The following is a 16,727-nucleotide window of genomic DNA, read 5'->3' as shown; positions in this document are numbered from 1 at the left end:
ACTAATTTGTCTGCTCACTGTTATATATATGTAAGCCCAATAATCGTGTTAGTTTATTAAGGTTTCTTGATTTATTATTTTTTTTAGTGTCTATAAGTAAAGTCTTTGGTGTTAAAGATTTTAACTATCATTTGTTGTAATTCTTAGAAATCTGAGAAACTAAGCATTCATGTTTTGTGCATAAGGAAATGGGTGCTAACTTGCCCAAGACCCCAAGAACCAGGCATTGTTCTTACCCCAAAGCCTCAGGTCATACTTCTGTTCTGCTGCTTCATGTTAGAAGTCATGATCTTTTGTATTATGGTAAAGGGAGCTTGGGAAATTAAGTACTTTTAATTCCATTTAATGTTTTTTTCAGTCTTGAATCCAGACAATAGTTTTGAAATACTAGTTGACCAATCGGTGGTGAATAGTGGAAATCTGCTCAATGACATGACTCCTCCTGTAAATCCTTCACGTGAAATTGAGGACCCAGAAGACCGGAAGCCCGAGGATTGGGATGAAAGACCAAAAATCCCAGATCCAGAAGCTGTCAAGCCAGATGACTGGTGAGTCTTGGGGACCTGTCTTCAAGTGTAAGGAAGCATTTCACATATTCCATGTGGCTGGAACAGCCAAATGTTGGTTAAGTGAGCTCTGATAATTTCAGTAATCCATGATGCAGTCCAATCTGTAGGGAAACTATTAGAGTAGCTGGAAAGGGGTGAGAGTCAAGGAGTTGGTGAATACAGGAAGGGGTGTTTCTGATTGAAGAATGTCATATGCAGAGGTAGAGGAGCAGCAATAAGCTTGACATGCAAGGGAGAAATTACATGGCCTTTTATGTAGGGTGCACATTGAAGAGTGAGGAGAAATGAAGATAGCTGGGGCTGGATTCTTGTATATGGCTATCTTTGAGCTTCCAGCTTCCATACAGTGACTCCAGAAATGTCAGAAACTGAAGAAATTCTTACCCTTTGTAAAAGTATCCTCCTATGCCTAGCAATTAAATTCTAGATGATCTTTTTCCTCCTTGAAAGGTAAGATACATATAACTGAACTTTTATACTGCACTAGTATAAATGCCAAGTTTATTTGTATATTTGGTGCATATGAGATTTGGACTTAGCCTTGTTCAGTATTATACACCTTAACTAGCTTTATCACCTAAGAAGACTCCTGTACCCATTCAGCAGTCACTCCCTGTTTCCTCCCCGCAGCTCCCGGCAACCACTAACCTGCTTTCTGCCCCTCTGCAGTTGTCCACTTTGTACATTTCATATAAATGGAATCATACAGTCTGTGGCTTTCTCTGTCCAGTTGCTTTCATTTAGCACAGTGTTTTCCAGGTGTATCTGTGTTGAAGCATGTATCAGTACTGCATTCCTTTTTATGATTGAATAAGTTCTACTGGTTTGATAATGCCACATTTTATTTATCCTGCCTTGGTGGACATTTAGGTTGTTTGCTCCTTTTTGTCTGTGATTATGAATGATGCTGCTATGAATGTTCATGTACTGGTTTTTATATAAATATGTTTTTTCTTTTCTTGCTTTTTTTTTTTTTTTTTTTTTTTTTGAGACGGAGTCTCGCTCTGTCGCCCAGGCTGGAGTGCAGTGGCCAGATCTCAGCTCACTGCAAGCTCCGCCTCCCGGGTTTACGCCATTATCCTGCCTCAGCCTCCCAAGTAGCTGGGACTACAGGCGCCCGCCACCTCGCCCGACTACTTTTTTGTATTTTTTTAGTAGAGACGGGGTTTCACTGTGTTAGCCAGGATGGTCTCGATCTCCTGACCTCGTGATCTGCCCGTCTCGGCCTCCCAAAGTGCTGGGATTACAGGCCTGAGCCACCGCGCCCGGCCCTTTTTTCTTTTTTTTTGAGATGGAGTCTGGCTCTGTTGCCCAGGCTGGAGTGCAGTGGCGTGATCATGGCTCACTGCAACCTCTGTCTCCCAAGTTCAAGTGATTCTCCCGCCTCAGCTTCCCAAATGGCTGGGATCACAAGTGCGTGCCACCACGCCCAGCTAATTTTTGTATTTTTAGTAGAGACAGGGTTTTACCATGTTGGCTAGGCTGGTCTCGAACTCAGGTGATCCTCCCGCCTCAGCCTCCCAAAGTGCTGGGTTACAGGCGTGAGCCACCACGCCTGACCTCTTTTCTTTAGACATGGTCTCTTTGTGTTGCCCAGGTGGGAGTGCAGTGGTAAGGTCATGGCTCACTGCAGCCTCCACCTCATCGGGTCAAGCGATCATCTCCCGCCTTAGCTTCCCAAGTAGCTGGGACTGTCGATATGCACACCTGGCTAATTTTTGTGGGTTTTTTGTTTGTTTGTTGAGACAGAGTCTCGTTTTGTCGCCCAGGCTGTAGTGCAGTGGCACGATCTCGGCTCACTGCAACCTCTGCCTCCCGGGTTCAAACGATTCTCGTGCCTCAGCCTCGAAGGAGCTGGGACTAAAAGCGTGCACCACTGTGCTCATGCCTCAGCCTCTAAGTAACTGGGACGACAAGCGGCACCACTACAAAAAATACTTGTATTTTTAGTAAAGATGGGATTTCACCACGTTGGCCAGACTGGTCTCAAAATTCTGATTTCAAGTGATCTACCAGCCTCGGCCTCCCAGAGGGCTGGGATTACAGGCATGTGCCACCGTGCCTGGCTGTGTATGTTTTTTCTTTTTTGTTTTGAGACGGAGTTTCGCTCTTGTTGCCCAGGCTGGAGTGCAATGGTGCGATCTCGGCTCACCGCAACCTCTGCCTCCCAGTTTCAAGTGATTCTCCTGCCTCAGCCTCCTGAGTAGCTGGGATTACAGGCATGTGCCACCACACCTGGCTAGTTTTATATTTTTAGTAGAGATGGGGTTTCTCCATGTTGGTCAGGCTGGTCTCAAACTCTGGACCTCAGGTGATCTGCCCACCTTGGCCTCCCAAAGTGCTGGGATTACAGGCATGAGCCACTGCACCTGACCTAATTTTTGTGTTTTTTAGTAGAGACAGGGTTTCATCATATTGTTCAGGCTGGTCTCGAACTCCTGTCCTCAGGTGATCCGCCCGCCTTGGCCTCCCAAAGTGCTGGGATTATGGGTGTGAGCCACCACACCTGGCCTTGTGTATTTTTTTTACTAGAGACTGTGTTTCACCTTGTTGCCCAGGTTGGTGTGGCCTCAAGTGATCCTCCTGCCTTGGCCTCCCAAAGTGCTGAGATTACAGGCATGAGCCACTCTGCCTTGCTATAGATATATATTTTCATTTCTCTTGGGTATATGTACCTAAAAGTGGAATTGCTGGGTCATGTGGTAACTATTTAACTTTTTGAGAAACTGCCAAACTGTTTTCCAAGTCAGCGGTACCATTTTACTTTCCCACCAGCAGTGTATGAGGGTTTTCAGTTTCTCTACATTCTCTCCAACATTTGTTTTTATGAGTCTTTTTTATTATAGCCATCTTGGTACTAAGTGGTATCGTGGTTTTGATTTGCATTTCCCTGATGGCTAATGATGTTAAGCATCTTTTCATATGCTTATTATATGTTTGTATTGTATATTTATACATTTGTATGTCTTCTTTGGAGAAATGTCTATTAAAATCATTTGCCCATTTTTAAATTGGCTTGTCTTTATATTATTGAGTTGTAAAGAGTTATTTTACTAGACCCTTAGCAGACATATGATTTACAAGAATCTTCTAAGAAGAATTATTTAAAATTTTGTGATTAAAACCAAAATATTTTCAGAATACTCTGTTCTGATCCACAAAGTGGTACTGTACTGTGACCAGCATTGGCATAATTTTTCTTTTGTGTTTAAGGGATGAAGATGCCCCTGCTAAGATTCCAGATGAAGAGGCCACAAAACCTGAAGGCTGGTTAGATGATGAGCCCGAGTATGTACCTGATCCAGACGCAGAGAAACCTGAGGATTGGTAAGAACTTCAGTTAACTTTCTTAATTATGTAGGTTGTTTTGTTTGTGTTTTTGAGATGGAGTCTCACTCTGTCTCCCAGGCTGGAGTTCAGTGGCAGTTTCAGCTCATTGCAACCTTCATCTCCTGGGTTCAAGCGATTCTCCTGTATCAGCCTTGCGAGTAGCTGGGATTACAGGTGTGTGTCACCACACCTGGCAAATTTTTGTATTTTTTGTATTTTTAGTAGAGACGGGCTTTAACCATGTTGGCCAGACTGATCTTAAAAAGTCCTGACCTCAAGTGATCTGCCTGCCTTGGCCTCCCAAAGTGCTGGGATTATAGGCGTGAGCCACCACACCCAGCCTAAGTTACCTCTTTTTATTGAAGTCAAACTTAATACTTAAATATAGCCAAGTTCCCCAATTTCAGGGTAGAATTTGACAATTTTAATTATATTTTCTTCTTTTTTAAAAAATATATTTTTCCTGAAAAACTGTTATTACTGGAAAAACAGAAACAGGAGAAGCTGGTCTGATACTGTGAAAACATTTCAGCAGGATCTTGGCAGCCCTGGGCCAGCCAGCTGTTCATAGTCTTGCATCACAGAACCTGTTTATAATTTGTTGTTTGTACCTCCATAGGGATGAAGACATGGATGGAGAATGGGAGGCTCCTCAGATTGCCAACCCTAAATGCGAGTCAGCCCCTGGATGTGGTGTCTGGCAGCGACCTATGATTGACAACCCCAATTATAAAGGCAAATGGAAGCCTCCTATGATTGATAATCCCAGTTACCAGGTTTGTGCCTCTTGATGGTTGAGTTGCTTTCATTGATCTGTTTGTATTCAGATAGAAGTTTTATCTAGAGTCAGGCTGCCAGGGTGGTCATTATGGTTGTTCATTATATTCAAGCTATTGAATTAAAAGCAGAAGGTAGACATCCTAAGTTGAAAGAGAGCTTATTGGGTAAGGTGTTGCAAAGATAAACCTAGAAACTGGAGTGAATAACTTTCTGTAACTTTTTTTTTTTCTTTTTTTTGAGACGGAATTTCGCTCTTCTACCCAGGCTGGAGGGCAGTGGCGTGATCTCGGCTCACTGTAACTTCTGCTTTCCAGTTTCAAGCAATTCTCTTGCCTCAGACTCCCTAGTAGCTGAGATTCCAGGCGCCTGCCACCACGCCTGGCTAATTTTTGTATTTTTAGTAGAGACGGGGTTTCACCATGTTGGCCAGGCTGGTCTCAAACTCCTGACCTCGCGATCCCCCACCTCAGCCTCCTAAAATGCTGAGATTACAGGCATGAGCCACCATACCTGGTCAACTTCCTTTTCTTTGAGACTGAGTCTCACTCTAGCGCCCAGGCTAGAGTGCAATGGTGCAATCTGCCACCTCCACCTTGGGTTCAAGCGATTCTCCTGCCTCAGCCTCCTGAGTAGCTGGGAGCACAGGCGTGCACCACCTCACCTGGCTAATTTTTTGTACTTTCAGTCGAGACAGGGTTTCGCCATGCTGGCCAGGCTGGTCTCGAACTCCCGACCTCAGGTGATCCACCTGCCTCGGCCCTTCAAAGTCCTGGGATTACAGGCAGGAGCCACCGTGCCCAGCCAAGAATAACTTTCATAATTCCTTTGTAACTATATTTAAAAACAGAAGGAAAAGAAAAATGGAAAACTGTTGATTTGGGTACCCTGCTCTTGGGTGCCAGGGTTGCTTCAGCCATAAGATCCACAGCTGAGTCTGGACAGTCTGTGACGTGGTGGGTAGAGGACTGTGGTATGAGTCGGCATCTTGACTACAAGTCAGCTCACTGCTTGGCCTCAATGCTTGCAACTAGAAAGAGATTGAGGCCCAAAGGGGAGATGGTAAGGATACAAGTAGTAAGGTTGTGAAGCTTTGGGCCTCATGCAGAAATGTACACCCTCAGACCTTTGTTTCTTTTATCTTTCTAGCCAAGTAAAATTATTTATAATCTCTACAAAGAGTGGCAATTAAAATTATTTATAATCATTAATTTCTACTTTGTTTATATACATATGCTAATATATGTACATAGATATACAGAAACGGGGAAGCTGCTCTGATACTGTGAAAACATTGCAGCAGGATCTTTGCATAGTTACGTACATATACATATACTAATACATGTTTTTCTGTTTGTAAATTTTTTTTTCCTCATAATCTTTAAAGATGTTATGTGAATATATTTTTAATTGTGTAGTCAAGCAATAAGATAAAATAAAAATTTTACTTTAAAAAAGTTGCCCTTTAGGCCGGGCGTAGTGGCTCAATGCCTGTAATCCCAGCACTTGAGAGTCCGAGGTGGGTGCATCACCTGAGGTCAGGAGTTCGACACCAGCCTGGCCAATGTAGTGAAACACCATCTCTACTAAAAGCACAAACATTGGCTGGGTATGGTGGCACACACCTGTAGTCCCAGCTGCTCAGTCACGAGGCTGAGGCACAAGGATCACTTGAACACAAGAGGCAGAGGTTGCAGTGAAAAAGAAGTTGCCCTTTAGTTGTTCTCCTGTTGGTGGCCATTTAGGTGGATTGTCACTTTTGCTTTCAGAGTCACTGCTGCTGTAATAATCCTTGTACATATGTGGGTGTATGTTGTAAGTATTTCTCTAGGTAGTTATCTAGAAGTGACTAGCTGGTTGATGATCATGTATGTTTTATTTTAAATCACCACTGAAGAAGTATGTACTGACTTACACTCCCATTCTCATTAGCAGCTGATAAGAGTGGAGGCTGTTGAATGGGCCAGGAACTTGAGGGGCTGGTTTGGACCAAGGTCATGGGTGATAGTAGAAATTGGAAGCAGTTGGAGTCCTGCAATCTTAGAGGCAGAGTGTGTAAAATAATCTGTAGCATTTATTATTTATTTTCCTGTTATTTCAAGTTTCATGAAGTTGGCATTTCTCTCCATTGTTCATGCAAAATTTCTCTTACAGTAGATTCACCACAAACTTTTGTTGATCATTATCTGAAATCATTTTCTAAAACATTTTTTTCTAGGGAATCTGGAAACCCAGGAAAATACCAAATCCAGATTTCTTTGAAGACCTGGAGCCTTTCAGAATGACTCCCTTTAGTGCTGTTGGTTTGGAGCTGTGGTCCATGACCTCTGACATTTTTTTTGACAACTTTATCATTTGTGCTGATCGAAGAGTAGTCGATGATTGGGCCAATGATGGATGGGGCCTGAAGAAAGCTGCTGATGGGGCTGCTGAGGTTCGTGTTTGCTGCTGGTGCATTTGTATGTTATTGTAAGGAGCTGTTATTTTGTGAAAGTCTGTGTTAAGGTTTATCTTTTTCTTCATTTGGCAATATTGGCATAAAAAGTACAACCATATATATGCCTGTAGAAGACACAACATTGGGTTTGGGGCATGATTTCATTAGTCTAATGTAGTGGCTTTAGAGTCTATTTGTGTTATGTTCAGGGTTTTTTTTTTAATCTGGGTATATATTTCAAAATTTGTCATTTAGGCTATATTTTTATGCACTCTTATATGTTGAATCTCGGTTTACACTACATACAGAATTTTCAAACAACTGGTCATGTGACCAACCTAAGAATTGGAGAGCCAGGGATACTGAGATAAGAAATTCACTGGACCCTGAGGTTGGGGAGCCTTTTGCAGGTGATGTAGAAGCCAGCTTTTGCACCTATGAGAGTGAAATCACCTTGATTATAAGGAGAGCAAGAGGATGGAGGCTTTCTCTAATTTCTTTTTTACATTTAATGAACATTTTCTCTGAAAAAGAAGGTCCTGTGTAGTGCCGTGCCATAACTAAACTGTGGAAGAACAACGCGGTCTATGTTTGGTGTCCAAAGCCGGAACTTTGAGCCAGTCCTGTCTTGTTTTCCAGCCAGGCGTTGTGGGGCAGATGATCGAGGCAGCTGAAGAGCGCCCGTGGCTGTGGGTGGTCTATATTCTAACTGTAGCCCTGCCCGTGTTCCTGGTTATCCTCTTCTGCTGTTCTGGAAAGGTAGGAAGTTTGGTTTTTTTAGAATCACTTTTAGAGACATCACTCTGGTGATTATTAAAAATAACTAAGAAATGTTGCCTGAGGTTTTCTTTGTAGTGGCTCAGTAATAACTGAGCCATGTTTGGTGATGACTTCAGAAACCTTACTTACTGTTCCTCAGTGGCCATTTATTCTGCCCAAATGGGAACAGGATTTATAGCCCCTTGGTTGCTTTTATTATTTATCCTAATCTATTACTCTCCATAATGTTCGGCAGCAGCTTTCTAAAAAAAACCAATAAACTTCGATATAAAACTAGTCACTTGGCCAATAATCAGCTTTTCCTGCTGGCATACCTATTTCTATTATTTGAAATTCAGTCTTTGATTCCTCATTATCCATTTTGCCTTCACCTTCCCCACTCTGAAAACAGTATGTTGGGGTACCACAGCCTTATTGTTAGTTTTTCTTGTCTAGCCTTTTTTGCATGTGCTATCATAAAAAAAGGAAGTCTTATTTTGGCCCTCTACTTCTACTAAATGAGGATTATGCTTCATCTGGCATTCATAGCACTTTGTAACTGGATCCCAAGTTCCTTTTCCAGCCTTATCCTCTGACACTATTCTTTGTATCTGTGCTGCAGTCACCTTTTTTGACCTGTATTTTCCTGTCTGGCCCTTTTGTTTTTATTCTACCTTGAAACACACAAGCGCATGTCCGCACACGCTCTTCAGGGTAGGAGTTACATCTTATTCGTTTCTATATATCTATCCCTGTATACAGCCTGGAACAGAACTTTGCCTGTAGGCATTCAGGAATTATATAACATAATACCTGAACATGTAAACAAAATTGTACTTTGGGGAACGTTTCAGAAACAGACCAGTGCTATGGAGTATAAGAAAACTGATGCACCTCAGCCGGATGTGAAGGAAGAGGAAGAAGAGAAGGAAGAGGAAAAGGACAAGGGAGATGAGGAGGAGGAAGGAGAAGAGAAACTTGGTAAGAAATAGAGTCCAGAAAATCTGCTTTAAGCCAAGACCCTACGATGTTGTTAAACCTTTACAGTCAAGTTAAAGATTGTTTTTAGCCAGGCATGGTGGCTCAAGCCTGTAATCCTAGCACTTTGGGAGGTTGCAGCAGGAAAATTGCTTGAGCCCAGGAGTTTAAGGCTGTAGTCAGCCAGGATAGTGCCACTGCACTCCAGCTGAGCAACAGAGTGAGGTCCTGTCGCTCTCTCTCTCTTTTTTATGTTTATTTTGTATGTATATATGTATGTATTTATTTATTTGAGATGAAGTCTCGCTCTGTTGCCCAGGCTGGAGTGCAGTGGTGCGATCTCGGCTCACTGCACGCTCCGCCTCCTGGGTTGACACCATTCTCCTGCCTCAGCCTCCCGAGTAGCTGAGACTACAGGCGCCCGCCACTATGCCTGGCTAATTTTTTGTATTTTTAGTAAAGACAGGGTTTCGCCGCATTATCCAAGATGGTCTCGATCTCCTGACCTCATGATCCGCCCACCTCGGCCTCCCAAAGTGCCAGGATTACAGACGTGAGCCACTGTGCCCGGCCTCTATTTTTATTTTTTAAGACATGGTCCCACTCTGTCACTCAGGTTGGAATGCAATGGCACAATCACAGTTCACCACAGCCTCGAACTTAGAGGCTCAAGTGATCCTCCTACCTCAGCCTCCCCTGTCCCCAAGTAGCTGGGACCACATGCCCAGCTGATTTATTATTTATTTATTTATTTGATGTGGTCTGGCCCTGTTGCCTAGGCTGGAGTGCAGTGGTGTGATCTTGGTTCACTGCAGCCTTTGCCTCCCGGATTCAAGCGATTCTCCCACCTGGGCCTCCCAAAGTGTTGGGATTACAGGCGTGAGCCACCACACCCAGTGAGATCCTGTCTCTTAAAAAAAAAATTGTTGACCAGGCACGGTGGTTCACACCTGTAATTCCAGCACTTTAGGAGGCTGAGGCGAGTGGATCACAAGGTCAGGAGATCGAAACCATCCTGGCTAACACGGTAAAACCCCGTCTCTTCTAAAAATAAAAAAATTTAGCCGGGTGAGGTGGCGGGCGCCTGTATCCCCAGCTCCTCGGGAGGCTGAGGCAGGAGAACCGCTTGAACTTGGAGGCAGAGGTTGCAGTGAGCTGAGATCGCGCCACTGCACTCCAGCCTGGGTTGACAGAGCGAGACTCCATCTCAAGAAAAAAAAAAAAAGTGATGTAGATCTAGAGATTTGTTCTAATGCTAATGTATAATCACCAGGAATAGTCAGGTTTTGCTCAGTTGTTTAACTTCTGTCTTAGAAGAGAAACAGAAAAGTGATGCTGAAGAAGATGGTGGCACTGTCAGTCAAGAGGAGGAAGACAGAAAACCTAAAGCAGAGGTAAAGGAAAGGGGCCACACATTTTATTTTTCCAAGTTTAAGGTACATTTATTTAAAGGGAATATTTTAATGGGGTAGTTTACAGTGGCTTATGGCAGTAAAAATTCTGTTAAAACCAATTTTGTTGAAGTGGAATTCTTTGTGATACTAGTCAGTGTTTTGTTTGATAATCTTAAGCTACATCTGCCTCTCCAAAGTATCTTTTTAGCTGAAAATGATTTTCTGGAATAAGCAGAAGGTTGTAGGGGGATAATAAAATGCTTGCTAAGAAGGAAACTTCGGGTCATTAACAGTCTATTTGCCTCTCCTCACAGTGCCCTGAAAAGTATTTCTTTTTTTTTTTTTTTTTGAGATGGAGTCTGGCTCTGTCGCCCAGGCTGGAGTGCAGTGGCCGGATCTCAGCTCACTGCAAGCTCCGCCTCCCGGGTTTACACCATTCTCCTGCCTCAGCCTCCGGAGTAGCTGGGATTATAGGCGCCCGCCACCTCGCCCAGCTAGTTTTTTGTACTTTTTAGTAGAGACGGGGTTTCACCGTGTTAGCCAGGATGGTCTCGATCTCCTGACCTCGTGATCCGCCCATCTCCGTCTCCCAAAGTGCTGGGATTACAGGCTTGAGCCACCGTGCCCGGCCGAAAAGTATTTCTTATACAAATCACTGTGTTCTAAACTTTTTGTCCCCGTTATCCATAGATTGGTTCATTCATTCATTTACCTGATGTGTGTTGAGTGCCCATTTTGTTGCAGGCATTGTCCGTGAATAAGACAGACAAAGATACCCTGCCTTTAGGGAGCTGAAACTCTACTTGGGGGAAACAGGCAATGAGCAGTAAACATTGTAAGGAAGTAAACAACACAGCATATTAGGAAGCGAGAAACTATGAAAAATTAAAACAGGAAAAAGTATTAAAAGTGCTAGAGGTAGGGCGGGTCACCATGTCAAAAACCTTACTCGAAAGATGACACTGGACCAAAGACTTGAAAGAGAGAACTTTTCCATGGGGATGTAAGTGGGAAGAGCATTCCAGGCAGAGAGAACAGCCAGTATTGAGAGCCTAAAGTGGTCTACAAAGCCAGTATGGTGAGTGGACAGACAGAGTGGAGAAAAGAAGGGTGGAGAAGTCTCCGGGTTAGATAGGCTGTTGTGTGGACTTGGCTTTCCCTCCTAGTGAAGCAGGCAACCATCACAGGCTACTGGACACAGTTGTCACAGGATGATGACCGTCTGCTGTGTTTCCTATATACCAGTGAGAATCAGGGAGACCAGTTAGGAGGTTCCTGTAATCATCTAGGAAAGATATGGTGGCCCCACAAACGGTGACAGGAGAGGAACAGAGGGTATGAGAACTAGTTGGGGTTCTGGATCTTGGTTTTGTGGTGGATTGGATATATAGAGTATGAGAGAAAGGGAACAGTCATTGTACCATTGCCCACTAAAGTCCTTCCCCCAGCACCTCTGTGTCTCAGTCTGGTCTCTCCTGGAAAGCTCTCCTCAGGTTTTACTTCCAGCTACAACTCTGCCTTCCTATTAATAAAGGTCATTGCTATCTGTATCTTTTGTATATTTTCTTTTTTTTTTTTTTTTTTTTTTTTTTTTTGAGACGGAGTCTTGCTCTGTCGCCCAGGCTGGAGTGCAGTGGCGCAATCTCGGCTCACTGCAAGCTCCGCCTCCCGGGTTCACGCCATTCTCCTACCTCAGCCTCCCCAGTAGCTGGGACTACAGGCGCCCGCCACTGCGCCCGGCTAATTTTTTTTCTATTTTTTTAGTAGAGACGGGGTTTCACCATGGTCTCGATCTCCTGACCTTGTGATCCGCCCGCCTCGGCCTCCCAAAGTGCTGGGATTACAGGCGTGAGCCACCGCGCCCGGCCATCTTTTGTATATTTTCAATGGATATGTTCTGTCTTAACTAGAATGCAGTTCTTAAAAGTAGAGACCATGTTTCCCCCAAACTCCCTCACATGTTAAAAAGTTGCTGGCGCATTTAAAAAAGGAATATTTTCATAGGGTAATTTACAATCTTAGCAACTTGTGATAGAGTACAAAGAGCAGCAGCCTTGGAGTCAGTCTACTTGGATAGTCTTCCATCTTCATGAATCCTTGGTTTCTTACCCTCAGACTGGGGCGAGTGTGCCATAGGCCAGTAGATTGTTTGGGATTAAGCAAGATTAAGAAATCACTTAAGCAAGATTAAGAAACCACAGTGTCTGATCCCTTTTTAAGAATATGTTTATGGGTTAGATTGAGAAAGTGTATGCTTATAGAAAACAATGAAGACTAAACTGAAGTAGGAATAATTCCACCACCTCTGAGACAACCATTCTTCTTGGTGCATTTTCTTCTAATCATTTTTCTCATTTTTTCCTCAAATAAGTTACCCTCAGCCTGGCTGATCTTGAAAATATGGTGAACTTTTATTATGTTTTAAATGTGCTAATTATAGTGAATTTATTTTCTTTTCAATCAATAGGAGGATGAAATTTTGAACAGATCACCAAGAAACAGAAAGCCACGAAGAGAGTGAAACAATCTTAAGAGCTTGATCTGTGATTTCCTCTCCCTACCCCCTGCAAGAGTGGTCCTAGGAGAGGACCTGGCACACCTTAGATTGAAATTCAGAAAACTTCAAGACATCACCATCAGCAGGCTCCAGTTGAACACTAGTCTGTGTAACTTTAAACATCTAGCAGTAAATACTTGCAGTTGTGATATAAAGGACCCTGTTTCTGTAGAAAAGAAAACATTTAACATAATGGTTGTGAAATGTAACATGAAGCAAACTAACTTCTTTTTTTTTTTTTTTTAACATCTTTGTTTTTTAAAATAGAATGATAGAACTTTGCCAGTCTTTAAGATCTTGGCTTAATTTAATGTATTAATCTGTTTGTGCAAACATAATACCACCATTTAAAAATGTTAGGGAGATGAGTTGCAGTTTTTATAATAGATTTTTTTTAAAGTTTGGTATTGTAAAACATTCACATCTCTGTCCCTCAAAATTGATAATCATGTTTAAAGTGCAGTCATTTGTGGTTATAATCTTGTTTTGTTTGCTTCCATTACTCAGTTCCTCCTAAGGAAATTGAGGAGAGGGACTGAATAGAAGCCCAAATTTATATAAAAGTTGCGTTTAAGTTGTATTAAAAATAGATATATAAGAAAAAAACTCTTTCACTTGATGTTGGTTAGACCAGAAAGCGCGTGTGTTCTGTAGCTCAGTTCCCAGACAGCTTTGCAGGTAGTGGAGGAGGTGGCTTCATGTGGCACTTGGGCATTCATACTCCACTTGGGAGGGTCAGGCTGTGGCCTTCTGGAGCAGGTGGCTTGTTAAGGAACGCTAGCAGGGCATGGCACGTGAGCTCCGGAGTAGATGTCTTCATCACTTCTTCCACTGTGTTGACACTGTTTTCCTTACCTATTTCCTCAAATCCCCAGCTTTCTCCTCTGCTATGCATTTTCTTCACAGTGCAGCTTGCAGTCCGTTGCTGAAAATGATTATAAGCCCTGCATAATGTTAAGCTTTATTGTGATTATGTGTATGTTTCTTCTTTCTTTTAAGCAGACCCGTACCTTTCCAGGGTCAAAGTACAGAATAGAATACAATCTTTGATTTTTATCCATTTCTTTTACTCTGTGTAAAGACTTTAGAAGTCTAATTCACAGGCGAGCCAATACAGAATTGACTGCAGTTGAACAGACTAGAAGTATTTGTGGGAGGAGTGACATGAAGCATGAGTTATCTGATTTTTTTTTGTAGCTGCTAAATATTTTAAGCCTTCATTTGCAATTCATGTAACAGTTGTGTCATAAATTACACAATAAAGCAGTCCTGTTCAAATTTTTTTTTAATGTGGCTTGTAGAATTTTTAAAAAAGTGATCTTAGGTTTTTTCATGCGGAATGCAGATGGGTGCTATCAGAGCCTCTCCCACACCACTATAGTGTAATAATGTTGTTATTACTCTACACTGAAACGTATTCAGAGTTAGATGTTATTTTAGCTTTAGTTGTTCTTTAGAGGCTTTCAAATGTACCGATGATACTGTTTCTTGCACTGATTATATAAACACTCCACAGTGTTTATATTGGGAAGATATTGGGAAGGAAATATATTTGTAAAAGATGAAGGCTGTATGTATTTTTTTTTCTTTTTAAACTGGTTCACTTAAATTCTTTAGAGGATGGGATGTATTTTTCTTGCTGAATGTTCAGTGCTTTTTCCTTTTCATTTGTTGTTCTGTGGTCACACTATGACCTTAGCTACATAGCAGACTTTCCCAGATGTATTGATTACAAATAAACAGTTGTTACTTAGCAAGACCTGAAAATATGTCTGCAGGTTTCTCCTTGAAGCAAATGTGTGGGATCATTGCATTTCCAGAAATCTGCCTCCTTCACCCTCCGTTGACAGTATATGTCATGCCTCACTTTCTTCTAGCTGAGCTTTAAATCATTAGAGCTTAAATTGTCAGATCGTTCATTGCCTTTCCAGGGTTATTTAGTAAAGTTTGTTCAAAACAAAAATGCCTTTTCTGGGTTCTTTTTTCAGTTTTTTTTTGAAGGTCCAGCTTCCTGATTAAATGTCTGACATATTAATGAATGACCAGCAGCAGCTTTCAGCTCTTAAAAAGACACTTATATTATGATTTTACATGCTGCTTACCTGTTCCATTGTTGTCAAATGCCCACTCTCCATCAGATGTGTTCCTCCATTTTCTTGTCCACAAAGTACTCCTCACTTTTCAATTTGTCACGTTACTAAATGGTGTTACATTAAAGCCCTGTGTTAAGTGTCTGCTTTTGACTGAATTTCTTCATAGTAACCTTCAATGTGTGTGTGTTACTATGTTCAAGTGGGTTGATCTTCCTTTAATTGGCCACTATGTGAAAGTTCACTAATATGCAGAAACTATTATGGACAGTGAAATAATGATTTTGTCTCACCACATGAGTTTGATGCAGTCTTTTATGTTTAGCCCTTTCCTCTTCCTGCCCACATGATTGCAGTGCAGTAGTTTCTGTTGTATAATAGTGTGGACAGCAGCTCACAAAAGGAGGGAATGCTACTGGTAATTTGTAGATAATATTCTTTAAGACTTAGGGGAACCATTGAACTTTGAAATGTTTATTAGAAAATTCTTTGTTCAGAATCAGACTCCATATTTTACGTATACTTAAATACTTCAGGGATATTGTTGAAAGTTAGCCCAGTTTTTTTATGTGCTATTAAATTTTTAGGTTACATACTGAAGAAAAGTATGTACACAGAATGTAGTGCTCCTAGTTACTATTTTTTCTATTAATGAAATAGTTTAGTTCTGGTGTAAAAGTTCTATGTTTGAATGCTAAAAAAAAAAAGCTGGACTGCATTATGGCACTTTTGCCTTGGTGGCCCACCTTCTCCATTTGAAACATTAGTATTTGTATTTTTCTGCTGCGTTTGTATGAAGACATACTTGACTGTTCTCTTGATTTTAAAATAAAACCTCATGGGCTAAAAAGCTAGAGTAACAAATGTTTGAGCTACTGATGGTGTATCTCAGTGTGCAGCCTCCTGCCACCTCCTGCTTAACCTTTTAGCAATTAGAGTGCCAATATCTAGAGTTCCTGATATCCTTTGGCATCACACTACCTAGTTTTAGTACTAACACTGTTTCATTGCTCCAGTCCCTCTACTCCCCTTTGCCTATTAGTTTTAATTATGGGTCATAATTTGTCTTGGTTTGGTTTTGTTGAGTAACTCAGTTTTATCTAAAGGACCGTATTTGGCCGGGCGCGGTGGCTCATACCTGTAATCGCAGGACTTTGGGAGGGCGAGGTAGGCGGATCACCTGAGGTTGGGAGTTGGAGACCAGCCTGACCAACATGGAGAAACCCCGTCTCTACTGAAAATACAAAAATTGCCGGGCGTGGTGGCTCATGCCTGTAATCCCAGCTACTCGGGAGGCTAAGGCAGGAGAATCGCTTGAACCGGAAGGCGGAGGTTGCAGTGAAATGTCATCCTTTGCATTTCCAGTTCCCTCTAATGGAGCTGGACTCCTGCATGCTTTTGCTCACATCTTCTGGACTTTTTTTTAAAGTAGTGAGTAATACTGCACTTTTGAAACTTGCTCGGGCTTTTATAAATAGGTGGAAACTGACTACCAGTGATTCGGGATCGTGCAAGAGGAAACTACCAGCTCACTAGATTCTGACCAATTATGGGGCTGGATACAAGGAATAAGGTCAAAGTAAAACGGTTAAAATAGCATAGTTACTTAGAGTTCATCAAAGTCGAAATTTGAAAGATAAAAAGAAAGGTCTCTGTACCGCCAGGTGGGCGACGGGGACTGGCCAGCTGCGCCGCACCCGCCTGCCAGATTCCCGTTTCCTCGGGGGAGCCGGAAGGACCTGCCTTCAGCGGGCGACGTGCAGGAAACCAATAGCCGCCTCTTGGACGGACTCCTGTCAGTCACGTTTAGCTCCGCCCCCAGGACTAAGGCCCGCC

At 42.3% G+C, this 16,727-nt stretch overlaps 1 protein-coding gene across 3 annotated transcripts in view; it reads left to right on the top strand.

Annotated features, from left to right (window-relative positions):
- Window positions 1-15,035, top strand: part of CANX (calnexin) — a 32,285-nt gene extending 17,250 nt beyond the window's left edge. For all 3 annotated transcript variants that reach the window (XM_008015518.3, XM_073010419.1, XM_073010418.1), the window contains 8 exons: window positions 359-548; window positions 3,783-3,896; window positions 4,519-4,675; window positions 6,895-7,110; window positions 7,753-7,872; window positions 8,727-8,853; window positions 10,165-10,244; window positions 12,712-15,035. In XM_008015518.3, coding sequence (XP_008013709.3) covers window positions 359-548; window positions 3,783-3,896; window positions 4,519-4,675; window positions 6,895-7,110; window positions 7,753-7,872; window positions 8,727-8,853; window positions 10,165-10,244; window positions 12,712-12,765 — 1,058 coding nt within the window. In that variant the 3' untranslated portion in view covers window positions 12,766-15,035. The remainder of the gene's footprint in view (window positions 1-358; window positions 549-3,782; window positions 3,897-4,518; window positions 4,676-6,894; window positions 7,111-7,752; window positions 7,873-8,726; window positions 8,854-10,164; window positions 10,245-12,711) is intronic.
- Window positions 15,036-16,727: the final 1,692 nt, after the last annotated feature.

This window comes from Chlorocebus sabaeus, chromosome 23, assembly GCF_047675955.1.
Source record: "Chlorocebus sabaeus isolate Y175 chromosome 23, mChlSab1.0.hap1, whole genome shotgun sequence".
Taxonomy (NCBI): Eukaryota; Metazoa; Chordata; class Mammalia; order Primates; family Cercopithecidae; genus Chlorocebus; species Chlorocebus sabaeus.
The sequence above is the reverse complement of the archived record's forward strand: the minus strand, read 5'-3'. Positions and strand labels throughout refer to the sequence as shown.